General features: G+C 39.1%; 5 protein-coding genes across 10 annotated transcripts; 3 read left to right on the forward strand and 2 right to left on the reverse strand.

The window, feature by feature from the left end:
- Positions 1-76: 76 nt before the first annotated feature.
- LOC128262408 (chitin deacetylase 1) lies at positions 77-3,914 on the forward strand. Its single transcript, XM_052996648.1, has 4 exons — positions 77-404; positions 1,849-2,602; positions 2,661-3,183; positions 3,240-3,914. Exons 1-4 carry the CDS (start codon positions 218-220, stop codon positions 3,516-3,518), a joined length of 1,743 nt encoding a protein of 580 aa, XP_052852608.1. The 5' UTR covers positions 77-217; the 3' UTR covers positions 3,519-3,914.
- A 36-nt stretch (positions 3,915-3,950) lies between these two features.
- Positions 3,951-4,518, reverse strand: LOC128262409 (U6 snRNA-associated Sm-like protein LSm7). Its single transcript, XM_052996649.1, has 2 exons — positions 4,416-4,518; positions 3,951-4,356 (listed from the first exon to the last, which is right to left on the reverse strand). The coding sequence occupies exons 1-2, from the start codon at positions 4,428-4,430 to the stop codon at positions 4,039-4,041; spliced, it is 333 nt and encodes a 110-aa protein (XP_052852609.1). The 5' UTR covers positions 4,431-4,518; the 3' UTR covers positions 3,951-4,038.
- Positions 4,519-5,471: 953 nt separating this feature from the next.
- On the forward strand, positions 5,472-13,707 carry LOC128263135 (BUB3-interacting and GLEBS motif-containing protein ZNF207). The gene is made up of 7 exons (XM_052997856.1): positions 5,472-5,643; positions 5,810-6,117; positions 6,174-6,435; positions 6,949-7,372; positions 8,699-9,079; positions 11,539-11,674; positions 12,264-13,707. Exons 1-7 carry the CDS (start codon positions 5,603-5,605, stop codon positions 12,401-12,403), a joined length of 1,692 nt encoding a protein of 563 aa, XP_052853816.1. The 5' UTR covers positions 5,472-5,602; the 3' UTR covers positions 12,404-13,707.
- A 3,722-nt stretch (positions 13,708-17,429) lies between these two features.
- On the forward strand, positions 17,430-22,189 carry LOC128263137 (protein yellow). Of its 2 annotated transcripts, XR_008268413.1 has the most exons (4): positions 17,430-17,509; positions 18,939-19,219; positions 20,356-21,704; positions 21,811-22,189. XR_008268413.1 is itself a non-coding variant. In XM_052997863.1 (3 exons), exons 2-3 carry the CDS (start codon positions 18,955-18,957, stop codon positions 21,450-21,452), a joined length of 1,362 nt encoding a protein of 453 aa, XP_052853823.1. In that variant the 5' UTR covers positions 17,430-17,509; positions 18,939-18,954; the 3' UTR covers positions 21,453-21,776. The 2 variants fall into 2 exon arrangements, 1 of the variants encoding a protein (XP_052853823.1); XM_052997863.1 differs by lacking the exon at positions 21,811-22,189 and having other exon boundaries at positions 20,356-21,776.
- On the reverse strand, positions 21,762-27,170 carry LOC128263136 (degenerin-like protein unc-105). 5 transcript variants are annotated; one of them, XM_052997858.1, is made up of 9 exons: positions 26,870-27,170; positions 23,432-23,749; positions 23,017-23,170; positions 22,760-22,963; positions 22,552-22,697; positions 22,366-22,496; positions 22,159-22,309; positions 21,991-22,104; positions 21,762-21,934 (listed from the first exon to the last, which is right to left on the reverse strand). In XM_052997858.1, the coding sequence occupies exons 1-9, from the start codon at positions 26,933-26,935 to the stop codon at positions 21,773-21,775; spliced, it is 1,446 nt and encodes a 481-aa protein (XP_052853818.1). In that variant the 5' UTR covers positions 26,936-27,170; the 3' UTR covers positions 21,762-21,772. The 5 variants fall into 5 exon arrangements, with proteins under 5 accessions (XP_052853818.1, XP_052853817.1, XP_052853821.1 ...); XM_052997857.1 differs by having other exon boundaries at positions 22,552-22,700; XM_052997861.1 differs by lacking the exon at positions 26,870-27,170 and adding an exon at positions 24,880-25,165 and having other exon boundaries at positions 22,552-22,700.
- Between the last annotated feature and the right edge of the window lie 494 nt (positions 27,171-27,664).

Below are 27,664 nucleotides of genomic sequence, written 5' to 3' on the forward strand. Positions count from 1 at the left end.
CTACCCTCTTGTCAGAGAAATGCCCAAATATATAATGCCTTGGCTGCATCTGGCTCGACTTCAGTCACAACTCGACTTTGATTCGGTGCGGATCCGGTCGCGATTTTCCATAGTTTTTCCACTCGCAGCACACTAAACAGAAAATAAAAGCGCTGAAACGGATAAACATTCGAGACACACACACACGACACTCGCCAAGTGGAAAGCAGGCTGAAAAATGCTCTGCCCGGGGGAAAATGTAAATTGCCAAACGGGTTTCACAGTCAAGGTCATCGCTTCCGCCCGGCGCCGCCGTATACCGTTATCAGCGCGAAAATCCGACTCCCACCCAACCACACTCAGCCTGTCCAGTTTGCTCGTTGTGATTATAATTATGTCGTCTTCGCTGGATGCCCTGGTCATTGGTAATTTCTCCCCTTTTGTTCGGCTTTTGATTGGGTTTTAGGTGCGTGTCTTGCCTTTATTTTTTGGCATGCGCATGCGCGCGCGCATTGGGTGTGAAAGTTGTCGATCGGAGTTATATAACAAACGGGGAGCCAAGTGGGGCCAAGTCGGGTTGCGTTTTGGACTGTGAGACTGTGTCCCCGTGCACCGCACCAGCAACAGCTCAAAAAGCGTGTGCATTGAACCCCATGACAGTTGCTGAAATTTTCCTGACCCGCTGCCTTGGCCTCTTCGGCACACAAGATGATAAATTTACTTTCTAAATGCAGCAACTGCCCAGCTGCTCCAGCTAGAGATCGAGATCGAGATGGAGATTGAGCCTGAGATACATACATAGAAACGGACAGACAGTCGGACTATCTGTATTAGCCATACATATATGTTTGTACATACATACATACACTGTATCTCCAGATCGCATCTTGCATTTGGCCAACACGCGTCTCTTGCCCAATCGCCTGAGTTACGATCTGGTGCGGCACGGCTACGGGCCATTGCTGCCAATCCATGATGCAAACGCATTTCAGCTTATCCGCCACAATGTGGCACATGGCTGGGGGCGTATTTTGGAGTAGGTGGAGCAGAGGTACCTATTTTCAGAACGTACCCAAGAGGTTTCTATAGAGAAAGTTTATTTTTAAAAAAATTGTTTTTCCGAGATATGTAATATTAAACCAGAAGGTTCTCAAACAATGTAAGTTTGGTTCCCAAAAATTGTTTTCGGGAGATATATATTTAAAATATCCAGAAGGTTCGCATGAACAATTTGTCATGTGTTAATTTTTATGAGAATCATATAAGAATATATTATTTTTTTTATCCTATAAAACCCATTGCCATTAAAAAGTATTTTTTAATCTTTAAATCATTTTTTGAGCAATCATTAAATCATCAAAGGCCATCAGTCCTAAATTATTAAGTATATTCTTTATGCTAAGGCCATAGTAATTCGTGACTAGTTTCAATATAAATCATCTTTACCATTTACCATGCAGAAAGATAACATGAGATAAAATAATTGTAGTGTTAATCGAGGTCTCAGCCACATCAAAAAGGTCATCAAAACTCGACTCATTATTTGAGGCACTTCTAAATTAGTAAGTGAAACATATTTCCTTGAAATTTGTCCAATTTTTCAATTCAATTCAAGTGGCGAACGTGGGCTTGCGTCGTGTTTTTCTTATAAAAGTTGACTTTTTGCAACTTTTTGTGTGTACCTCCCATTCCAGTGCGTGATTGGTATCCAAGTAAAATATTGCTGCAACCGGCAGTCAATGGCTAATTTTGGGTTGACGTGAGCGGTTTCGTTTTTGGGTCAACGCATTAATTAGTCACCTAGTTAATTACACACGGCACTCTCACACTCACACCCAGTTTATGTACATATGTGTGCCTGCTTTGCAGACAATGATGGAATAATCAGCAACCAGACGACTCGGCATCGTCGCTCGACCTCCGGAGCGGCGGTGGCTGCCACTCCAGCCAGTTGCATGCAAGATGCACGCTTCTATCGGAATCCGAACAGGCCGGTGCACAAGATCTGGACGAACAGCGAGTGCGCCAAGTACTTCCTCTGCCTCGACGGCGAGGTGTTCGAGTTCAAGTGCTCCGAGGGACTGCTCTTCGATGTGGTGCGTCAGATCTGTGACTTCAAGGCGAATGTGGACAACTGCGATGTGAGCGCGGAGACGCCGGCTCCAAAGCCCCTGCTGGAGATGGCCGATTGTGCGGATGCGTACCAGCTGGGTTGCGCCGATGGCACCTGCCTGCCGCAGGAGTACTTCTGCGACGGATCGGTGGACTGCCCCGATGGCTCCGACGAGGGTTGGTGCGATGTGGAGCACGATCCGAATGCGGCCGGTGCCTGTGATCCACGCAAATGCCAGTTGCCCCAGTGCTTCTGCTCGAAAGATGGCACCCTGATACCCGGAGGTATTCCAGCCCAGAGTGTACCCCAGATGATCCTGCTGACCTTCGATGATGCCATCAATCACGATAACTGGGAGCTATTCTCGAAGGTTTTATTCACACAGAACAGAAGAAATCCCAACGGTTGTCCCATAAAGGGCACCTTCTATGTCTCACATCCGTTTACCAACTATCAGTATGTGCAGAAGCTGTGGAACGATGGTCATGAGATCGCCGTCCACTCAGTCACGTAAGTTGTTTAACTTAGTTAAGGTTATAGTTTTAAAGTGTATAACTACTCCCTGCAGACATCGCGGTCCTGAGATGTGGTGGTCCAAGAATGCCACAATTGAAGACTGGTTCGATGAAATGGTTGGCCAGGCGAATATCATTAATAAATTTGCAGCAGTTCGCATGGAGGAGATCCGCGGGATGCGAGTGCCCTTTCTGCGCGTCGGCTGGAATCGTCAGTTTTTAATGATGAAGGAGTTTGGCTTTGTATACGACTCCTCTATGGTGGCGCCGCATTCCAATCCTCCCTTGTGGCCCTATACCTTGGACTACAAAATGCCGCACAGCTGCACGGGAGTGAATCAGAATTGTCCGTCCAGGAGTTATCCGGGCATCTGGGAACTGGTAATGAACCAGCTGGAGGCGGGCGAATATATGTGCGGCATGGTGGACAGTTGCCCTCCGCATTTGAGCGGCGAGGATGTGTACAGAATGCTGACGCACAACTTTAAGAGGCACTACCTCAGCAACAGGGCACCCTTCGGCCTGTATTTCCATTCCACCTGGTTCAAGAAGGTCGACTATCTGAACGCATTCCTGGTGAGTATGAAAAGTACCTGATTATCGTTGTTCCTGAAGCATGGTTGTTCTTTTAGAAATTCCTCGATGACCTGCAAAAGCTGCCGGATGTGTATTTTGTGACCAACCAGCAGGCAATTCAGTGGATGCGCCATCCCACGCCCAGCAATCAACTGCATCAGTTTGAGTCCTGGCATTGCAAGCCCAAGGATTTGGATCCCCAGGAGCGGGTCTGCAACTTGCCGAACGTGTGCAAGGTGCGAAGTCGAGTGCTGCAGGAGGATCGCTACTTTTACACGTGCATGGAGTGTCCGGCCCAGTATCCCTGGATTCGGAACGAGTTTGGTTTGGACTAAGGTGATAGCCCGCTTAACAATTTTAAGTCTCCGAATAGGGGGTTTACTTATCCATAATGTTTAGTCTGTCCTTAAAGCGAGTCGTAAGACATGTTTTTTGTATAAAATATCTTAGTTAATTGGCTTTGGTTTGAGAAAGAAACAAACAAATTAACTCCAGGCTTTTAATTAGATTTAAAGAGTTTAATACTCAAATATTTTATTTATTATTTGTATTATTTAAGCCTTACAAAAAACAATTAAAGTGCATCATATTTATAATTTTGAAATGAAATTGAAACAAAAGTCTTAGAGAAATTTAGAACTTGCCTGTATTAAAACATTTATAATATTAAACTCCAGGACGATTGAAATATTATGGATAAGTCAAATTCCTTTTCACGAGCTAATGAAAGTTGTACTCTGTGGCCTAGAGTAATTAGATTTAAGCCATTATTTATACGTATGTCTCCGCTAAATATATTTAATCCCATTTCCACAAACGCTTTTTGTACTTAGTCTAGACCTACTGTTCCTCCGATTATTGCGTTATAAAGGGATTGGCGATACTCTCGACTCCGTCCTGTGGACAAATGAGGACCAAAGCTGTTCCGCGGCACACCACCAGTCCCAAACTTCGGGTGGAGTCCTCGGTCAGTTTGTACGGCTCGTCGGAGTCCCGCAGATACTCCACAGTGTTGTCCAGCACCAGATTGAGCAAAGCGTCGTAGCCCTTGAGAATTCCGGATGCCTCGCGGCCGCCCGCGAATTTCACGCGGATCTGTTTCTCCAAATACTTGGAGAGGTCCAGAATCGATTCCTTGCGGCGCTTCTCCTTGCCGTCGTTGTTGCCGCCAACCTGCAACGTCATGCAAATAATGATTTAATGCTAAAATTTAATTATTTTATTTAATTTACCTTTTTATCTGCCATTATTCTGTTTTTGGTAAATGCCGGCTGGCTTAGAGTGACCGTCGATTGGTGTGTAAAAAATGCCACATAACCAAACCCATTTAGTCGGCAGATGGCGCTTGTTCCGGAAATATTAGCTAAGTCTCGAACCACAACAATGTGGTTATAATATTTGAGCTAATTCTCACTGCGGTCCCTTCTTTGACATATTATTTATACCATTGCAGAGGGTGATATAATTTAACTAGTCTCTCAGTTTTAAAGCTATCTGCATTGAACTTTCCCAAATATTGTCTTTCTATATAGCAATATATAGATCCCATGGGAACAACCGATAAATAAATGAAAAAAATTATAAGTTTGCTGTTTTTAATTTTTTTTTACTTCTTCGTCATATAGAAATGGTTAAATATTTTCGAATTACGGTTTAAATTTCGTCAATATCAGACGACATAACATAAACTTCTATGGTAACAGCAAAATATAAAAAAAATTTAACAAATGTAACTTTTCTTTTTTGTAATTAAAAAATTCTTTTGTAATTTGACAGTTCAGAATTACGCTTTTAGTTTTATAAAAAACGATATCATATAGCTGCCATAGAAACTATCGAATAATTGAGCTGCAAATCATCATAGCTTCAATGTTTTTAAACATATACGGAAGTAAATCATAATTTTAACGTTTTCAAGAATATTTAATTTTTGCAATAGCTGCAAGGGTATATGAACTTCGGCATGCCGAAGTTGGCTTTCTTTTTTTGTTTTTGCTTATTTTATCATAGACTTCCTAATTTCAACAAATATTGGGATAACTCTTAAACTGGGATATTTTTTTCCAAGATCAAGGCTTTTATCCTGTGAACTACATACCTAGTCTCAAATATTTCAAAGCTTGAAAATACTTGTTTTCGACATAGTCGATCTGTAATTTTATAAAAGGGACAAGGTAAAATAAACTTTGTGCACAAACAGTTCAATTAAGGGAATACCCTAGATATATTCATAGTATATTTCATAAAAAAAATACTTTAAAGAGCCGGATGGTATATTTTTTCGAATCTTGCACGGTCACACTCAACTGGCTCCATTTTGTTTTCCACGGCGGAACCTTTTTGCTACATCAAATCGCATTTTTACGCGACCAACCGAACGTTTTTGTAAATTTAAGTGTTTTAAAACAGACTTCGAATCATGGGACGCAAGAAGAAGAAGGCCTCCAAACCCTGGTGCTGGTATCCTTTTTGCAAAACAAACGACAAATATTTTTTCCACGGCATGTGCCGCTGGCTTCTCCACATACACACAAATTTATATAATGGTATTGGGCAGTGATGGGAAGGGGAAAGCAGGGGGCCACATCTCCAGGGGAATTTTCCTTAACTCTTAACTGAAAACTAGGTACTGCAACCGCGAATTCGACGACGAGAAGATCCTGGTGCAGCATCAGAAGGCCAAGCACTTTAAGTGCCACATCTGCCACAAGAAGTTGTACACCGGACCGGGCCTCTCCATCCATTGCATGCAGGTGCACAAGGAGACGGTGGACAAGGTGCCCAACTCGCTGCCCAATCGCTCAAACATTGAAATCGAAATCTTTGGCATGGACGGCATTCCCGCCGAGGATCTCAGGGATCACGAGCGCCAAAAGAACGGCGGCAAGTCCGACTCTGATGATGATGAGCCGGTGGCCAAGAAGAAAGTGGAATGTAAGTGGTCTCCATAGTAGTGTTCTCCATGGTTATCTAAGTAATTTCAATTACAGATGCCATGAGCGTTCCGCCGCCAATGATGATGCCCCCAAATATGATGCCGCCGCACATGCTGGGCCAGTATGGCATGGGCATGATGCAGCACATGCCACCGCTGCCTCCGTACCCAGTGCCCATGATGCCGCACATGATGCCACCGCGTCCTCTGTTCCCGGCCGCCATGGCCACCACCTCAGCGGCGGCTGCTGCTGCGGCGGCGCACCATCACCATGCGGCCGCCATGGCACAACAGAAGCCAACATTTCCAGCTTACAGGTGGGCATCGATAGGGGGGAATGCCACATTAGCATCTTGTTCATTCCTCAATGTATCGTGTTTTCTAAACAGTACAGTTGTTGTTTGGTAGTTTTTCAAAGAAAATTAGCAGAGTTTAAGATTTTTTACTTGTGTTTCAATCTATCCTCGTTTCATTTCAAGCAGAATTTTCCTGCTGAATCGATTAAAAAGTTATGGACAGTAAACAATTAATTATACAATTTATTTTTAAAACACAGTAAAAAAAAAAAATTAAAATTATAATGTAAAGTAAAAGAGCTAAGTTTTTTATACCATATTAATTGGCTAGCATTAGAGACCGTAATAGAATAATATCAATTTGGGTTAAATTATTTTAGACTGATAATACTAACTTGTTTTAAATATTAATTTCCCAAGTGGCCTTCCCCCATTAAACTCAGCCTGTGGAGCAAGTCATTTGACTTATTCCTAGGCTTAATTTAAGTATTTTTCCTCTAACGTAACACCTTTGCTTTTGTATTTTTGATAAAGTAATGCTACCATAAGTGCTCCGCCCACCACCAACCATGCTGGTGGCGCATCCAGTGCAAGTGCACCACCAAGTGGTCCGCCCGATGGCCAGCAACACCAGCAGCGTCCGCCGGCTCCACCTGCAGCAGCCGGAGGTGCTGCCGCCGCTGTGACCACCAAGATCATGCACCCGCAAGAAGATGTAAGCCTGGAAGAGCTGCGCGCCCGCCAACCGAAAATACAGGCGCGTCTGGCTGCCGCTTTGGCTGCTCTGGCGAATCCACAAAGCCGCAAGAGTCCAAGCAACAATGGCGGCGGCTCCGCGTCGATGCCCGCCACCCCGCCACCCCCGTCGCTGGCCGGGACCTCGCCCACGGGCAGCAACAGCAGCAGTGGCATGGCTAACGCGATTGCCGTCTCCACAGCCATGTCGAAGGCCCAGGAAGTGAGTTCTTATCATAGTTATAGAAACCATAGTCAATATAAATGAACAGACTTATACTGACGCGACTTTCGGACGCTGAAATGATTCTGAAAAACAGGAATTAACCAACTTAACGAACTGAAACGCGGACGTGTAAAAAGACAATTTTCCCAAAACAAAAAACAAATTAAATAAAATAAATATTTGCACTTAAAAAACCTGACTCACATTAAAATGTCGACTGCATTTTGCGTTTCGAGAGAATTCCATTTTTCCAAACTGGACACTTTTTTACACATTATGGATACCAATTTTTGTTACAATTACGTTTACTTTTTAAATTTCGTAAAATACGATGTCGGAAGTTACGATCACACGACCACAGCGTACGAAAGCAAACGGATTACAAGAATAACACAAAACAGAATTACAAAAAAAAAAGAATTATCTTTTTTAGCATATAGTATGATATATGTCTGTACAATTTTTTAATTAAACAAACAAATTAATGGCAACAAAACAAACGAAACTGCGGTTTTCAATTTAACCAATTAAGGTTCGATGACCTAAAGCAGCTAACCACGTAACCTAGGTAATTTGAGAGAAGGAAAATGTAAGGTTTTATATTGTCGTGGTCCCCCCAAACCTTAATCCCCATATCAAAATTTAAAAGAGCAACGCATCTTTAAGTGTTCCTTATATTGCATTTCAGATATTTAATGGAAAAAGCATTTTATTCATTAAAAGGGTAAACCCCAATAATAGTGTGGTAATTTATTTAAGCGTGGATCGATTAAAAGGGATCTTAGGGGCTGCATTACAACTGTATACAAAGCAAGATTTAAAAAACTGTTCTTCAAAGCTTTAGTAATTTTTATTCGAATTTATTAAAAATAGACATTTTTAAAGGCCTTATTGACTGCAATCATTTTAGTCAATAAATTTGAATAAATACTCTGTCATGGCTGAAACAAATTCAATCGATTTCTTCTGTTATTTTATTAACCATAGTCCTTGAAAAGTTTTTTACATTAGTTGCCTGAGATTTAACGCAATTGGTTAGTCGATAATCTTTTGGGGGCATTAGCCACGTAATTTTACATTTACAAGTTAAAGAATGAGTTCATAGCTTCTCCTCAAAATGGTAAAAGAAAAGATAAAAGAGTTTGATATTAGTCTTCGGAAATAGTTAAGGGTTTCTTGGATGAAATACAAATTGAAGGCAGAATATATACTAAGAAATTTCTCCTCAGTCAGAAAAAGCTTTTAATTGGGTTTTCACAAATAAATATACCCTCCCCGTGGCATGTGAGATAAATTCAATGGATTTCCAAAATTTTCTTACAGACCGCCGCCCTAGTAGCCGTGGCACAGGCACAGGCGCAGGCTCAGGCGCACGCCCACGCCTACGCTGCCCAGGCTCAGGCCCAAGCTCAGGCCCAGGCCCAGGCCGTGGTCCAAGCCCAGGTGCAGGCTGCCCATGTGGCACACGCTGTGGCAGCCCAGCAGCATCAGGCGGCTCAGCAGCAACAGCAGGCAGTGGCGCAACAGCAACAGCAGCAGCAGCAGCAGGCGGCGGTGCAGCAGCAACAGGCGGTTCAGCAGCAGCAGGTCAAACAACTGGAGGAACTCAATCGGGCTGTGATGCTCCAGCGCTTTCAGGCTGCCAGACAGCCATCAAACCCTGGCGCTGCGGCAGCGGCTGCGGCCGCCGCAGCTGTCGGCATGGTAAGTCTTTAATCCTGCGGTGCTGCGTATGCAACGCGTACAACCACCAATCGAAAGAATGAACTTGACTTAACAAAATCGAATTTCAAGTGCTGAGAATCTTAATCTGTCAAAGACCACAAACAAAAAAACGAAACAAAAACCGATCTTATGTCCCCATGGTGGTATCCAACGACAGCAATTTTAAGTGGGTTAAACCGATTTAGTATAAAGCTTCGCCCTCATCACCACTCTAATCACCCATGAACTAGCAGGGGGGCCCTAAATATAAATTGATTTTCTAGTTAAATAATCACATGGCTAATCCTTAATTTCTGCCGTTGAAATCATTTGTCGAAGTCATCAAACAATCTTGGTCATAAAGATAACCGATGTGTTCAAAAGTATCTGGAACTGTCTGTCTTTTTTATTTATAAGTATACAGCTTTTAACCAATTTTAAAGCCATCCAAATTGAGAACTCATTAGTTAATTACATTCTTTTTCTGTAAATTTAAATAACTCCGATCACTCGTTTATTAATTATTTTGCCTAACTACAAAAGCTTACCAACACTATCGCTTGCGATTTCTATTACTTTCCGAACACATTACATGTTAACAGCTTCAAAACAAGGGATTTCAACTGTCTTAACTAATATGTCTTACACCATATCAAATTCTTAAAAGTATAAAGCTTCAAAAATCTAAAATGTGTTAAAGAGTTACCGTTACAATTGCAGTACAGAGCAGAAGTTCAGTGTTGATAAACGATAAAGAGTTGCAAAAGAGTTGCGCAGGGTCCGAACAGTGTTACAGTATGTATTGTTTTTTTACAACAACAAGTTTATCTTCCCCCCCCCAACAACCCAACCTAATCACTCCGTCTAAAAAACTCACACCCCGCAAAATGATATGTGAAATGCAAAGTGCGCAATGCAACAAGATAAGTAAAAGCCAACAACTCCATTATAATCTTACTTAGTCGTACTTATGCAAGTAATTATGTAGTCTAAGCAAGTACCTACTCTCCTCTATTTCTCTCAACCGCTCACACCCATGCGTATATATAATCCACAAGATCAATCCCCGCCCCCAAGAAAGTTTTTAGTATGTACTGCCTTGCAAGTAAACAAAAACAGAAAACAATGAATATACATTAATGATAATATGAATGAGAGATAAGTCGTGAGTTATGTTAAAACTATTTTGCAAGCCATGTAAGTACATTTCAATAATTTCTATTACAAAAAACAAAAAAAAAAACAATTACTTTGAATTTGTCGTAATGGTTGCTGCGTTGGTTGGTTTAATTGATTGATGATTGATTGACTGGTTGATTGATTAATTCATATCCACAAAACATACACATGAATTAAGTAAGACTACACACCGCATTTATATGTCTCTCTCTCTGTCTTTATTACCTCGATAACTCCATCCACCAATGTAAAGAAAAAAATCAAAAGAAAAACTTGTCATAAGCATAATATCTTAATGTTTTTTGATCTGTAAATTGTAATACCAAATCAATGTTTTATGTTCCTAATATCATGCATCTCTGTCCCCTTTCCCCCCCAACTTACAATCCGATCCCATCTGACTTCTGCCCGTTTCATCTTCTCTCACACTAACACTCTACTCATCTGGTTTTATGCGCAGTACAAAGGCTTATCCAAGGTAGAGAACCATCGGTTGGAGAATCTTTCGCTTCCATTTCCAACCGATGAGCTTGCCATAAGAGCTCCGCCTAATCCACTCCCACCCTCATCCATCTCTCACAGACTCACAATCTTAGCAAAGTTTAACACTAACTTCTAACTGAAAGATATTGGAACTTGAACTCGACCCCATGCCTCTGGTTGGTAAATTAAATTACTATTTTTTTCTCTTAAGTGCGAATACGATTAATTTGTTTACGTTGCTCTAATTGAAGTGCAACTCAAATATTTAGAAACAAAACCTTAAATGGTTTGCAATGCAATCCCCTCACACCTTCTTCCACACCATCGTCGTCGTCAGTTCAGTTTCCGAATTGTAAGTACGTTTCTTTTTAAACCAACAAACTAATTTAATTACAAACAAAAAAATTATATTGTTTTTGCCATGGTGAGAGGAGAAGAAGTCTCGCCTCTTCTCTTACTGTACTCAATATTCTACTCTATATATCTTGTCTCTGCTCTATCATACATATGTAATGCGATGCAAAAAATGTTTTTCACCTACAACAAACCCAACACACATACACACACCTCTTGTCCATTTATTGAATAAGTACGCAAAACCAACTTATTAATATTTTTAATGAAAAAAAAAAAAAAAAACAAAACCAAAACAAACATAATTAATAATAAATTAGCTAATTTTGTGTACAATGGCTTCAATATAGACCTAGCTAAAGAGCCCTCAAGAGTATTAATCCGATATCTCGTTTCCATGCTCTTCTATATCTTTCTCTCCTCATCCGATCCGTCACCTCCAGATGCCGATACCAGGCCACATGCAGCTGATGCAGCCAATGCTGAGACCGGCCATGGCCATCGGTCCCCATGGAGCGCTAATCGGCGGGAATATGATTAGAGCAGCCGGTGGCCCCGGATTTAACGGCATGCCTGCAGGTGAGTAGATCAAAGAAATGTTTACCCCCACTTGTAACTTTAAAATTGTACAATATTGTTTTGGATGTTTTTGAAGAGTATCTACTTAATTGTCTGTCCCTAAAAGACGATCCGAATAAAATTGTTAAAGCTATGAGTATTGAAATATAGAAAACGACGCTTTTCTTAAAATGGCATTTTTAAAAATTGGCAGGCTAATTGATAAGAACGACGTCCTCAAATTTTGGTTGTCAGTCTTTTTTTTTTTCAAAATTTGATATGTTTTATAAATCTATCGATTAGTGTTAAAATTTTTTACCACTACAATTTTTGACAGCGCAAAAGAAAATTAGAGAAAAGGTATTTGCTTAATATATCCTTTTAACAAAATTATTCAATAATTAAATATGTAAAACGTATGCATTTTAAGATAATTTATTGATTGTTTAAAAACGTTTAGTTGTTTACTTTTAAAAAAATTCCGAAAATAGCCCAAAGGTTAAGCTTTGGCCATGACGGACATTAAAAGGCTGGAAACAACTTTTAGCAATGCAGGGATCTTATTTCGCAAAAAACAATATTAACCGATTATTGATTTATTTTTTCTTAGGCTTACTGCCCATGCAGGCGATAGGATTACCGGGAATGGCGGGCGCTTTGCCACCTGGAGCCATGGCGATGCCTGGAATGGGCGTGATGCTGCAAGGACATCCGAACATGCTGCAGATGATGCAGCCGCGCTTTAGATGATGTCTGCCCGCAGCGCCGGGTCTGTTGCAGGCGCCAGCAGCCCAGCAGCCAACGCACCTGCAACCGCATCCTCCGCACGTGCAGCCTTCGCAGCCGTTCTCCAGGACCACGGCCGCTCTGCAGGCTCAGCCGCCGCTGTTGAGCCTGCCGCTGCCACTGCTTTTCCACGAGTGAGGCAAGGATCAAGCATATATTTGCAAAGAGCAAACAGCGCGCACTCAGCAAGCAAGTTGTTTTGAAAACTCCAACCAAAGTCAAGTTCTTTTTCAATGTATAACAGTTTTTGAGACACAACACCCTCAACAAACACACACACACACACACTTCTCGGCCACACGCTACCCACTAATCAGCGGTTATGCCTAGTAAACCAGTCGATGTCATATATATATTTCGTTCACCTTAAGCACTCCATTCTAGCTTTTGTTTCGATCCAAATTCATTAATTTTCCTTATCCGACCTTCTCGATGTGCGTGCATAAATACATCTTTTAGATAAAGTATTCGTGCTATTTGTATAACACCATGTACCACACACTGCTAAACCACACACACACTAACACTATCCATCTGAAGCTACTTTGCTGTGCTGTAGATCTCTATCTTTTATCTGTATCTATATCTGTATAATCAACAAATTAATCGTTGACACTTAATCTATACAAATTGTTGTTTTTTTAACATTCTCTTTCTTATTTTTTTAGTTTCATTTAGTGAGCATATATTTTAAACACACCCACCCACACACACACACACTCAGGTTGTTTAATTATATCTCCTTCAAAACAAATGAAATCCGAAATGAAAATCTTCAAAATCACACAAAAACCAAAACCAAAAAACCTGAACGCTCAAAGCTCTGGGTATGTTGACAATTGCCATAAGCAGCATTTTTGTGTTGTTTTTGTGTTAATCGTGCGTAATTTATACTTTCGATTCTTTCTGTCCATGTGAAATTCTCTGAAAACTGTTACAATGTTAAACAATTCATACAAGTTCTGTTTAGGCCCCATGTTATCTAGACCTTCGTTCGTTCGTTCAGTTGCGGCTGACAAAAAGTAAGTCCTATATTTTTTTACATAGTATATTTAACTATATACAAACATATTTATACAAATATTCAACATTTCTTTGTATCGTTTCTGTTCTTTTGGTATGTAATATATATTTGGTGTGTGGTCAACGCGCGAGACAACAGATCAGAGCAGGTATCTACATTAAATTTGATTTTCTTTCTTAATAATTATATATGCACATTAAATACTATTTATCATAAGTCATTTGGTTATGGTTGGTACTAAACAGCAACAACAATTACAACAACAACAAAAAAAAAAAACAAAGAAACCCATCCCCGATTAAACCGCTATATAGCTTATAGAATTACCGGTAATGAGGCATCTAGATAGGTATTTCTCACATGTTAGTAGTACACTCGAAACATTGTTTCGGGATTGGTATTGATGCTTTTGTTTTGTTGTTACCGTAGCGTTCTTCCACAGTTCCCAGTTGTCTAGCTTCCTTTCCACAAATTCAACTAGTTTTTGAACTAATTAAAAACAATACTCGAGAACTTGACCCTTTATTAAGGCGCTCAGGCTTTAGTTAATCCGAAGGTAATCCAATAAAAAATTTTTAGCTAGCATAAGTAGTCCATTGACAGTTAACGAGTACTAGTCGTATCCTTATGTTTTGTTATGTTTACTGAAATCAGCATGAATCAGATTGCTCTCCACGCCTCGAGTTCTTCGAATACTCCTAACCCAGTGTAGCCTAGGGTAGTAAAAATTAGCACTCAGATTTCTGGAGAGCACCACACGCAACACCAACTAACATTCACCCCTGTTTGAGTATACGTATAGTACACACATGTAACCCAACCATTTAACTATCTATCTATGTATAAATACATGTATTAATGTATAACTAAATCGTGTAATTTAATCATAAGCAATGACAAGTGAAAAACTGGTGCCCAAGAAGATGCGATTGAATCCGAATAATTCCTCAATCGGGCCAGTTAACCGCAAAATTGATGTTGGACTTTTGGGTCTGGCAAATTCGCCGCACCGCCATCGGGATATCGCCGGCCATATCCAATTTCGTTGGCCCGGTTCGATAGTCCTGCGGTGTTAGAACGGCGTGCTTCAGACGAAAGTACCTCAATGCAAGACAGACAATCCCAGATTTGGTGGCAATACTCGTATACGATTCACACACTCCCCGACTAAACTCGCATCTGTATACAGTCGTTATACTCGTACTCGTAGAATATATTCTCTCTCTGGTAACTGTATTGCGAAGACTTTGTAAATATTTGATGGACGCATTTCATTTCGTAGAGTTGCTATTTATTATCACTTAAATTTCATTTTTATCGGGAATGCAAAATGCTAATTCATTTAAAGTTGTTTACGAATATAATATCTGGTTTGAAATCTTTTAATCTGGAAATTTTAAGTGTTTTTAAATCAAAAGATCTTTTTTTGCCAGCCTTTTTGGGTTGTTAACTGCTTTTTTTTATCAGTTCAAAATATAATGTTATGTTTTCTCAACTACGTATTTAAAAAAATTTTTAAATTAAAAAAAAAAAATTTACAACTTAAAAACAAATTTTTTTTTTATAATTCCAGGCTGTGTTGAGTTGGGACTTTTTAAAAAAGCCAAAATAAATTAAATTTACTTTCGTTTAAGTTTAAGTTACGCTTGCATTTCCCGTCTGTAGTCAACATTTAGTTTTGTTTTCGGTGGTGGTCACTATAAATTATATAAAATTTGTTTATTTAATTTCATATTACAAATTAATCTTTTAACCGTAAAATTCTATCCATGCAATGCACGCGTTCGTTTGAAAAGAGTACAGCTAAAAAAGGCTACAAGTTTTGTTAACATTTAATGGGCTTTAGGTGTTTTGCGAAAAGAAATGAAACTAAAATCTAAGAATTAAAATTTAGACCACCAATCTGTCTGTCTTTGCGCTGGGCGACACGCGAGTAGCTGAACAAATGGCAGTCACTGTAATACTAAACCCCACACACAACCGATCCAAGAGCGTAAATGTCTGCTGCGTTCAGTCGAAAGCGTGTCACATTAATTTTGCTGAGCGAAGAGTCCCCTGCGTCCGTCCTAACCCCTTCTATCTATATCTATAAATAAGTGGTATATGTCTATCTTTGGATTATGTTTTGCATGCCCTGAAGAGTATGCCTTCCGACAACAAGTACAAGTTCGAAAACGGACGCAGGCGATGTGCCGGAGTTTAGTCAGCAAATATACGGCTTTTTCCAGTATATTGTAACTCTGAGGCGTTGGCACATCACAGTTATCGAGCTAACTGTTGGACTTTTCGGTCCTTGTCTTGCAACCACTCAAACGTTATTTCCACACGCATAACCCCACTACTATAACTTTCGATGTCAGACGAATCGCAATGCATATGCGTCTTGTACAATCCACACAATCCGGCGGCAGAATCACCATCCACATCGACCGCACCATTTCTCAAAGCATCCGAATAATGATGGATCCAAAAGAGATTTACGACAAAGTTTGTTTACACATTTTGTTTAGTGTTGATTTACTCATTTATCAATATAAAATTAATCAATAATGCTTTGATAGTTGCAACTACTTTTTTGGGAAAGTATTTCAAGATCGAACAATTTTAAAACTAATAAACGATAAGAATTTGTTTATGCCAAAGATCTTTGAAGCTTTCGACCAAAGTTTTTTTTTGTTCATTAATCTTTGAATAAATATAAATAATTACTATGTTTATATTTTCATAAGCTTTGAACCATTTTTGTTGCATTTATTCTTAACTACAGCTTACGGAATTAACAAATCGATTTTCCCTTATCCATTTCTGTTCGTTCAACAAATAATCACACAAATACTTAGCTAATGCCTATACAATATTTAGTGCAAATGCATAAAATCAAAAACCAACAAAATTGCCTATGTTAAATCAATTTTAATGTTGTAATGTAAATGAAAGATGCAAAGACCAGGAAAGAAAACAAAAATTATATATTTAGCATTCTTGTAAGTAAAATGTTTTTACCAAAACGCAAAAAAAAGAAAGTAAGCATACAGCAAGTTATATAAGCAATTGTTTAAATTATTTTAAACTAAATAAAAGCAAAAATTACTATTAGAAAAACAAAAATGCATAATAATAATATTTCTAGTTTAATGTTTCGATTGTTCTCTATTCATTTGAAATTAATTTATTAAAATTTAAATAAATCGACTCAGAATGAACATATTTGATATTTTTCTGGGTGGGTTGCTTTCAGGTTAAAATAAAATTAACAAACTGGGGAATTTTCTGTACAAACTATAAAATCGGAGCTGGTATGAAATAAAAATATTAATTTTATTTTTATAAACATCTGCTGACTCTGTACGTTATTAATTATTATCACACCATTTTTTTGTAATTTTTCAATGGTCGAGTTTTACGATAAAAACATTTAAACTTAACTGTGATGACTCATGGGGTTATCCCCATTCGACTTAAGACACTCACTCTACCAGTAAGACAATCGGAAGTCGATTGATTCATGGAATAAACCAGGAATTTTGTAGTGGTCGCTCAATGATGATTATCAAACAAATTAATTAAGTTTTAATTTCAAATATTGATTAAAATACATAAGTAAACTGGTATAATTACATGGACTTGGGCTTGTCTAATATCTTTTCACGTTTATGGGTCAGTCATAAATAAACAGTAGGCCTGTGATGTCTGTAAGTAGTGTGGGACTATTTTCAGGGGCTTGTCAAACGCAGGGCCACAGCTGGAGATTTTAATGGCTGGATTAATACCGCCATGGCGTGGGAGCTATGCATATTATTTGTGGGTTAGACCAGGGAGCGTGCCAAAAATTACTTTAATTCATTTCCAGCGCGCTAAACCGTCTTAACGGCTGACTAATTCAAGTTCAGTCGAATTCCAAGAGAGAGCCGCCGCATGGAGCGGGAACCACTCACGCAGACCGGTCTCAAAAAGTTGACTTTAGTGGCGGCTCGATTGACTTTTAGTTTCGTTTCGAGCCTCGACGTTGGCGGTTGTGCGACTGCTGTATTCGTGATCTAAAAAAGGTGTGTTAAGTGCCGACCCGAACTGTTGACATTTGGTTAAGATTTGTCTAGCAAATCAAATAAACTCGGTGGTCATAAAACCGAACCAGGGCCAAACGAAAGATTCAAGACACAAACTATGATCAACTCAACTATGCTCAATTCAGACAACTGACAAAGTTTGCATAACTGGAGTTGGCCGAAAAGTGTCTCTCCGGCAAGCCATTCACAATTGGCTGTAACAAAAAATAAACAAAAAACAATCAACGCTAAACCAAATAAAAAAAAAAGTGTTAGGTAATGGCAAATAAAAATAGCAAAAATGGGAAAACCTGATCGATTATAATTAAAACAACACTTTTAATTACATACTGGTTAGAAACGCCCACAATCAAAAACAGAAAGGGAACACTTTAAGAAAGCATTTTTTTAAGCTGACTCACCAAAAATACTTGAGAAATGCGAGCACAAAAAAATGTGAAGATCATAAATAAAATATATTTGATGGAACAATCGAAGAGAACGGCGGTCAGCCAAAGAGTACTCATTGAAATGCTAATGGCTGAATTGCGCGACTCAACATGAATTTTGATGATGAGGTCGAGGGTCTTGAACACGGAGATATAAAGATCGTACACATACTCTAAAAATAAAGTAAAATATTGAGTTAGGTGCCAGACATCTTAGAAGGTGGTGAAGATGGAAAAAGGTTCGATGGATATTCAAGAGATGTTGTTAAACATGATTGTTTTTTTATTTTGATTTGATATAACTTTGCATTCAACTGATAAAAATAAACTCCAAAATATATAGATAGGGTATAAAAATTGTTGGTGAGCTTCCTCGAACACGTTCTGATTTTGTTGGTTAGATAATGTACCTCAAGACTCGCTTTTAACCAGAAAAAAAAATCTTTGTTGTTTGGCAACTTACCCAGAATTCGGCCGACTCGGAACAGACAAAAGACAACTTTCAAATAACTGAGTGAACTAAAGACAAAGTGTGACTCACACCGATAACAAAAAAGCCAAGTTAAGTGGCGCAGGCTGGGCGAAGTGACAAAATTGAGCGATTATGAACCTTATAATGTGCCAATATGCTGAGAAAAAATATAGGGGAAAATTACTTAAGTGAAAAATAACCAATTAATCAGAAAATATTGATTTAAATACGGTACAGGTCCAACAAACCTCATTTTATAATTTTGAAGATTGAATAATTTTAAAGAAATTTAAAAGAAAAATTCAAATACAACATATCGGATAAATATTTCTCATATTTACCAACGAAATGAATATGTATTTTAAATCTGGCCTCATTAAATTGTTTCGAATTTGGATTTTCTGTGTGTCTGATCTGGTTGTGTTTATGGCTTGACCAAGGCCATTACGGCTTAACGGAAGCTTTAATGAGTTGGACAGCTGGATTTAATTGATTTTTCTATTTTCAGTGAATTTATTTGAGCCATGCTGCGTGCCAGTCTTGGACTGCTTCTCCTGTGGGCGGTGGTCGCCCTGGGAAACGACAATCTACGCGTGGCCTACGAGTGGCGGGAAATGGACTTCAAGTACGCCAGTCCGGACCAGAGATGGTCGGCCATCGAGCGGGGCGAGTTCAAGCCGGCCAATGTAATACCCTTTGGCCTGGAGGTCGCCGGCCACCGACTCTTTGTCACTTTGCCCAGATGGCGGGCCGGAGTGCCGGCCTCGTTGGCCTACCTTGATCTTAATGGTAAGCGCATGAGTTGCATTGTTGCAGCTGCCACAGCAATGGGATTTGAATATAATTGCCGCTGGCAATTGCACTATGTGTGCCAAGAACTGATCTGAGATCTCAAATCTCGGATCTCACAGCTCAGCAATTGTTTTTGATCGCGTCTGACGGCGCTGTCTGATCAACTTGACCATCCAAACAATTCCGTTTCCGTTCGCACTTGCGGGGCAATTAGCATGATAATTCCGCTCGCTGGCGTTATTAACAGTCTGAAAACAACCGCACACCACAAGTCATTGCATACTGGATATATATTCACTGTGGGGGCTGCGAAGTCTATACACTCACATTTGTTCATAGCCAGTTCACACAATCTTGAAATACTCTTGAAATCTATTTATTTTTACTTACTTATTAAAAAATGGAAAATATATAGTATATACAGGATAGCATTTTTTTTAGACAACTTATGCTGTATTTAATAACTTCTTAGATTGCGAAATTTTCATTATAAACAAGCTTAACTTAACTATACTTATTTTAATATTCTTGTGTACATTGCATATCAGTCTTAGCACATAAATAAAGTTACTTTACCTTTTACTGCCTCACAACAAGGCAAGTGGGCAGTTGTTTTAGCCACAACTCAATCTCAGCTTATTAGCCCGTAAATCAGTTTAGACATGTGCAAATGAAAAGCTTCAGTGCGTATTACTCACCAACAGTTGAACAATGTACACACAAAATGTGTGAGCAATCCAATTAGCGGCATCCAAAACAAAAAGCAATGCAAATGACCAAAATTTAAATACAAGTTGAACAAATGAAATGATTGTTGACCAACGAGATCAATAAACCTTGAAATATATTCTAAAATCTCAAAAACAATATAAAGTAAAATGTAATATATTTAAATATTGTATATTATATATTTAAGAACTACCACATTTGTAACATATCAAAACAATTTAAAAAAATTTAGATATTTATTAGTTCCCAAGATATATATTTAATTTAATTTAAAAAAAATAAGAAGTTAAAATAGTACATTTTATTGTCACTTAATCCACAATAACTATAAAAAACCAAGGCATTTTTTTTTCATATTTTGGTACTCAATAGTATGTTTAATTTATTTTTGTATTTTACAACAGATACTTCCAGCAAGGGTCCCGCCTTGAAGCCTTTCCCCAGCTGGCAGGCTCACAATCTGCAAGATGTCGAACCGGAGTTGGTTTCTCCATTCCGGGTGCGAGCCGATCGCTGCGGACGCCTCTGGGTGCTGGATTCTCGGATCTCGGGTGTTCTGGAGCAGACCAAGATCTACGGAGCAGCCCAGCTGCTGGTCTACGATCTGCACAATGATGATCTGCTGCGACGTCACGTTCTTCCCGCCGATCAATTGAAGCAGGTATCTTTATTGGCCAATCTAGCGGTGGAGGACTCTGATTGTGAAAACACCTACGCATATGCCGCCGATTTGGGCAGTCCTGGTTTGGTGGTGTACTCGTGGAAGGACCAGGAATCGTGGCGTGTGCAGCATCATTTCTTCCACCCGGATCCGATGGCTGGCAACTTCAGCATCAATGGCATTGAGTTCCAGTGGGATGATGGTCTATATGGCCTGGCATTGTCGAAACCCTTGGAAACGGGCTATTCCACACTGTACTTCCATCCGCTCTGCTCCACCGCGGAGTTCTCGGTGGACACGGGGATACTGCGAAACAAAACCCTGGCCACCTCGTCGATGATCTATCGGGAGTTCAAGGTGCTGGGATCGAGGGGACCGAACACTCAGGCAGGAGCCGAGTTTTTGGATCCCGAGACCGGTGTCCTTTTCTACGCCCTGCCCAATCTGAATGAAGTCGCCTGCTGGCGCACAGCCACCGACTTTAGCCACAGTTCTCAGAGTCGCATCTTCATGAGCAACGAGACCTTGATTTTCCCCAGTGACGTCAAGGTGGATGACCAGAAGCGTCTATGGGTCCTTTCCAATCAGTTACCCGTCTTCATCTACGATGAATTGTACCCCGGTTCCATTAATTTCCGCATTCTAACTGCCAGTGTTCAGGAGGCTATTAAGAACACGGCTTGTGAAATTAGAACATCCCCTCTGCCGGATGTGATCAACAGGCTTGGGGATATACTAAACACTAACATTAAGGTGAAGACAAATTCAGCTGCTTCTTTGAGTAACTTGAGCTCCCTGATATTTGCTGGCTTGTGTTTGCTGATGAGCTTTAGGATCTAGATTCCCAGTGCTGTACAAAAGTATCAAACCCACTCGAAAAAAATATTTTCGTAAATGCTGGAACTCAAACAATTTTTTAAAACGCCTAGGTAACGAAATTCTAAGGAATATTTGAAAACATCATCAAAAACGGGCCGTTTTAAAAACTTTTCTGATTTCTAAATTGTACGAAATATTTTTATTTGAGTGATCTGTATTATGTTAAGTTTAAGGTTAAAAAAACTGTAACGCTGTTCGTAATGTTGATTAAATGTAAGAAGTGTATTTGAATAGCTTTTTATACTTCCAATAATGGAAAACCAAGCCAGCTGGTTCTTGACTCAATACTTCGTTTCCTTTTTCTCCTTTTTTTTATAAGCAATGGCTATATCGATGGTTTCATCGCTGGTTTGGGACTGACCATCCTCGGAACTGGCGGCCAATTTGTCCTGCTCCTTCTGCTGCATCCTCTTAATGAATCCGCCACAGAAAAAGAGTGTCATCTAAAATGGCATGGTGTACAAAATACTATTTAGTTGAAAATGATGCCTTGTCATACGTGTTCTAGTATTCCAATCAATCCCAATACAGACAGACCCAGCAGAAAACCAAGGGAACCACCCACATCCGCTATAAATTGGGTGGTATCATAGCTGGGACGCTCTTCAATCATCTGCAAATGGTGACATGTTCAGTGAAAGTGCCATGCATCAAGTTAAATTCCTACCGATATCAGTTTGGTTGTGTAGTATATATAGATTTGGGTGCGGGGCTCTGGTTGCTTGAAAGCCTTGCGGTTCTGTATGAAGGTGGTGTAGATCCTCGATTGGCAAGGCTGAATGCAGTCGCAGTCAAAGTCATCCTCGTTTTCGTATACACTGAACAAAAAAAAAATGATTTGAATAAAAAATTACCAAAAACATGGTAGCCGTACTCCTTATAATCCGAAATTAATTTCCTCATCGAAACAGAATCGTTACAAGGTTCATTCGCAATGTCGTGCATCCAGGGTCCAGAACACTGCATATTATCAGATAAATCCTGCCAGATGCACTGCTCACCGCACTGAAATGATTTAAACATTTAAATTTATTAAAATATTTAAAGTTTCTGACTCTACCTTTAAGTCACTGTAATTTTCGTCATTGGAACAAGCCTCTTCCCGGGTCTGGACATTAGAGAAGTATTGGGTTTGCAGTTTAATCTCTATTTCCTCATTGACACCCACAAAAACATACTCCACACGCCCAGAACCCTTCATGTTGACTTCTTGAAATGGATAACTAATTAAGGTGACATTCGTGGAATTTGTTTTCTTCTATGTTTACCTGTAAAATTCTCTTTTTTATCGTGTATAAAAACATGCCAGCCGACTGCACCTGTATCCACATCGCTGGTGGAAGTGGCCGTCATGGAATGTTCCAGCATTAGGGAGTAACCTACTGCTTTCGATACTCTTTTGGCGGGTTCCTTGGGACGAAGGGTGTAGCACCGACCCATGTAAAAGTGTAAACTGGTGTTCATTTCCACATCTAAACATCAAGTGTTGAAGAGGTTTAATAGAATAAAAATCAAATTAACTTACTATTTGGATCTTCGTTTAGACCGTAAAATACAAAAGTGTCGCCCATATTATGTGTGCTATTTTCAAAAAACTCTTCCAGGGAAATCTCCCCAAAGGGATAGTTCATCCAGCAGGTTGCATACTTTGGATGAGGACAGCCACCACCGGAAAGTCTCTACAGGGGAAAGGTGTAGTTTTAATCAATTTAATCAACAGAAATCACTATAGAGGTGTCCAAAAGTATGCAACAATATATTTAGGGACCTGGAGTTTGATGGATTTATTACGAAAGACAATATTCCATCTTTCACTGCATACTTTTAGACACTTTTATAATTAATTTTAAAACTTTCTGATTTCCGTAAACCCCCCTATTTTGATATTTTGTTATTTATTTTATTTGAAGAACCAATTATTATATCCATAAACCACTCACTGTTAGGACCTCCTCCTTATAGGGTGGTTCTCGGCATATGGTGACCGCCGGCATTTCAATGGTTTCGTTTAGGCTGTAGTAGGAATGAGTGGAGATGGGCGGGTTGTAGAGCTTGGAGAAGCACTCGTAAAGCTGGACGATGACCACAATGCAGCAGGCGAAGAGCACCAGGTAGCGGATGAGCTTGGCTGGATCACGGAAGAGCCAGGCCCGAGTCTCCGACCAGTAACCCATGGCGTGCGGAAAGTGAAACTCGAGTGAGGTTGCTGGATACCAGTTTCTGTCATGGCTGAGGGCCAATATCTTTGGGAACGCGGCCTGCGCGAGTTCAGGATAAGATAAGCAAGTCAAGATAAACCCAAAATTGATTTACGTCCCGTGGTAACGATAAAGCTCCCATCGATGGACACTATCGGGCAGGACATGTGTATGAACATGTATATGACCCTGTGTATGGTGCTTATGTCAATTGTTTGCAAAACATTGTAGTACCGCGAATCTAAGCGTAACATTACCAAAACATGTTGTTTTTAATTGTATATGCCTGGTGCAGATAGCAAAGCCATATCTAAAGTACCTGTATCTACAACTGAAATCAGCGCCATGTAAACAATTTTATGGTTTGATATGTGGTTTTATTGAAAACTTTACAACAAAAGGTTTAGTAAAGCCTGTGTTAAATAAAATATTTAACATTAACAAAATAACCAAAGAAATTGAATTCTTCACAAAATTTATTACAGACTAAAGAGCTTAACAAAATTATTTAGAGAAATTCAATTAAAAAAAGAACATTTATACCTTTTATTGATGAGCAAATACATAAAAGTAATGATAACTGCTTTGAACTATGTGATAATATACTATACTCCTATTTAAACACATAAAAAACAAATCTTAGTCAAAACAAATCCTTATATAAAGACCCATTTTGCGATACCTTAGCCTATCATCAAAGCACCTCGCACAGGTTTAGTTTGACCTTATAGACAGCCAAAGCGAAATCTATGCAAAACACCTAGCCATTAGCAAGGCATGTATTTGGAAACTATATAAACACATCGGGATATATAGCCGAAGCTTTCGGGGCACAAACAAACAATGCTTGGTGGATCCAGCCAGATCGAAGAGAAAACCGTTCGAGACATTCCTCAGTTGTGACGTTAAATCAGAGCAGCAGAAACATTGCCCCAAAACGACCCACTGCTATATATCCAAACCCCTATATACTCGCCTATATACATACATGCTGAGAAAGTCAAAAAAGAAAAACGGCAGAAAAAAAGCTACAAAAAAAAAAACATAGAAGAACTAATAAACAAAAAGAAACTTGCTTCTAAAAATAGACAAATTGAAACATTTCATGAGATGAAAACACCAACACAGCGTGGACATGGACGTGCTGACGAGCACGGCAAAAAATAAAGAAAAAAAGAATGTTTCTTTACTGGTCGGACACAGATACGATCGCATCAGATCTGTGTATCTGTTATATCCGCTGTATCTGTGAGATATGTTGACGGACTTGGCTGTCCGCGTACCACACGGCGTATGCGTTCTGCGCCCGTGGATCCGTATAGTTAGTGCCCAGGACGCGGTCCCAGTGTGCGAGTGTGTATCTAGTAAATTTTAAATTTTTAGATACTCTCGTATACATAGAGAACTGCAGAGTAGAGCGAGGAGAACGCTTGCCTGTGTTGAACTTCTTCGCAACTAAATAGCTTTTGTTTTAAATATAGACCACAGCGGCGGCTATATTAAACGCATATGAAATGTTTTTTAGATTTAGTAGGTATGCTGGCAAGGTATATAGAGAATCCACCATATATAAAACTAGTACGAGGTCCTACACCAGATACATAAATGAAGAACTCTACCTGCCGTTTCATTATTTTTTTATATTATCTGTCCCTAAAACTTTCAAATTTAAAATACATATTCGATCCGACCCACATACATATGTTGTTCCCTCGCATTTTGTGGAGTATGAAATATGTTTTAAAAATACACTTTGCTTGTCGCTCATAAATTTCTAAAAACAAAATCGAAAATACTTTTACATTCGGCTCGGTACTGACTCATTTCCATGCTGTCTATATGGCTGTACATGATTAATCAGACCGCATACACACATTACGCGCAGAGGCGTCTGAAGAGGGGGGTATTGCCCACCGTCCAAATGGAAAATAATTTCGTTTCCCATTTTCACTGATCATTAATAAAAGTCTCGACGCTATATAGACTTCGATTATTGCAATTCGCTGCACTTGAGTTCTAAAGTATGGCCGCTATATAGTCGATTCTTTGGTTGGCTGCCTGGGTACTTGGCTGCAGTCGCTTTAATTGGGTGACAAATGCTTACAGAAATAATTTTTAATGCTCCACACATCAGTGACTAATACTTAATGATTCGATTGGATTGCCTAATTAATAAGCGATAGATGGCATCTAAACACAAATATGAGTTCAATTTTAAGTAGAGAAATATTCTGCGGATTGGTTTTGCATTATGCGTGTGCGATTTTTAATTGAGCCAAGGCAATTAATCATTTCAGACCACACGGGTCCACATCAACACCCAGCTGAGGGCTGGAAAACGTTTTCTGTTTTATTGATTGCATAAATATCTAAACAAAATTGTGTATTAGAAAAATAAACATTTTGGTTTTAGGCAGGATCCACAATATGTTTACCGTTATGTGTAACCAAATGATATCATAGCCTTAAAAATGAATTTTTGAGTAACATTCAGTTAAATTACTATTCAGCATTTTATTTTATAATATTGGTTGAAATTCCAAAATTAAAAAAAATTATAGCTATTTATTATTATTATTTTTAAATTAATACTTTAAATAATAAATTAAATTCTTCGATGCTTAGATTAGTTTTCTCTACTATTAACGAATTTGTAAGAAAATACTTAAGTATTTGTTTTGTAAAAAAGTTAATTTATGCATAAAAAAAATTATAGCTTTTAAGATCCATTGAATATTTTCATTTCGAAACAACCTTTTTCTTTACAAAAAATATTAAGAGGAATAAATATATTCATATGTAAGTGTCAAAATTTATATTATTTGTTTTACATATCCTAAAACTTTATTTTTCCAATGTTTTAAAATATTCGTAAGTATTGCATGTTTTTTTTAATTAAGTTTTCGAAATATTTAGGAAAAAATCGAATAAATAAATAAAATAAATAAATCAATTTTTTTAATACTGAACTTCAAATTATATGCATTATATATGAATAATATTTTTTTGAATGTTTTCCCTTTAAGTGATCAATTAAAGAACAAAGATCCCCCTTGGCCAATTTATGAACACATTTGGTATACGAGTATATAAACACTAGGATTGACAGTTGCAAGTGCAAATGTCATGTTTCCCTTCGATTGTTCCATTTCGAGAAGAATTGGCGAGATGTTCAATTACCATATATTTCGAAGGATCGCCAGAGCTACAATTGCATAACCCACACGTAATGCAGGAAGTATTCATTCATTTGTCATGCCATGTGCTACCTGGCAACCCACCTCCCCAGCCCACTGCCCACTCCTGCGTCCCCACCACCTCGCTGAATCTTAAATCTTTTGCGAAATTAAGAGAGTGGGCATTGGGTGTGGGCATGGGAATACGCCGCGGATCGGTGCACCAGAGATGCGGTACAGATGCCGCCGAATGCGCAATGTTGACCGACGATCGGCGCCCGAGGATCACGGATTACGGTTTGGGGGTTGGGGACTGCGGATTGGGGACTGGGGAGCAACTGGCCGACGATGGATATTTTTATATCGACAATTTGGACGGGTTCCAATGCATTTAGACGAGAGTTATCTATAGAATATGTATGTATTATGGTCACGGTTGGCGTTTTTAAAATATTTGCATTCTTCATATATGAACCAGTTGGTTGTGCAGCATTTTTCGGGAATACCACTTGAAACAACAAATTCGGGCTGGGTTACTGATATTTTGAAAATGAAACTGATTGGGCGGGAAACAATTGAAAAGAATGCAATTGCACCTATTTTTGAGCCAAATACTTTTACTTTGATCGATACAGTACGTCTCAGAAACAAAGCTCAAAACCATATTTGCATACACACTTATTTATTTATTAAATTATTCTAAGAGTACTTTAAATTATTAAATTTCTGATAGTTGTTTTTAGTTAGATGATTGTCAAACTTGTTACATTTTTCGTGTCTGTTATTAACACAATGCCCA

Source organism: Drosophila gunungcola, unplaced genomic scaffold (assembly GCF_025200985.1).
Source record: "Drosophila gunungcola strain Sukarami unplaced genomic scaffold, Dgunungcola_SK_2 000001F, whole genome shotgun sequence".
Classification (NCBI taxonomy): Eukaryota; Metazoa; Arthropoda; class Insecta; order Diptera; family Drosophilidae; genus Drosophila; species Drosophila gunungcola.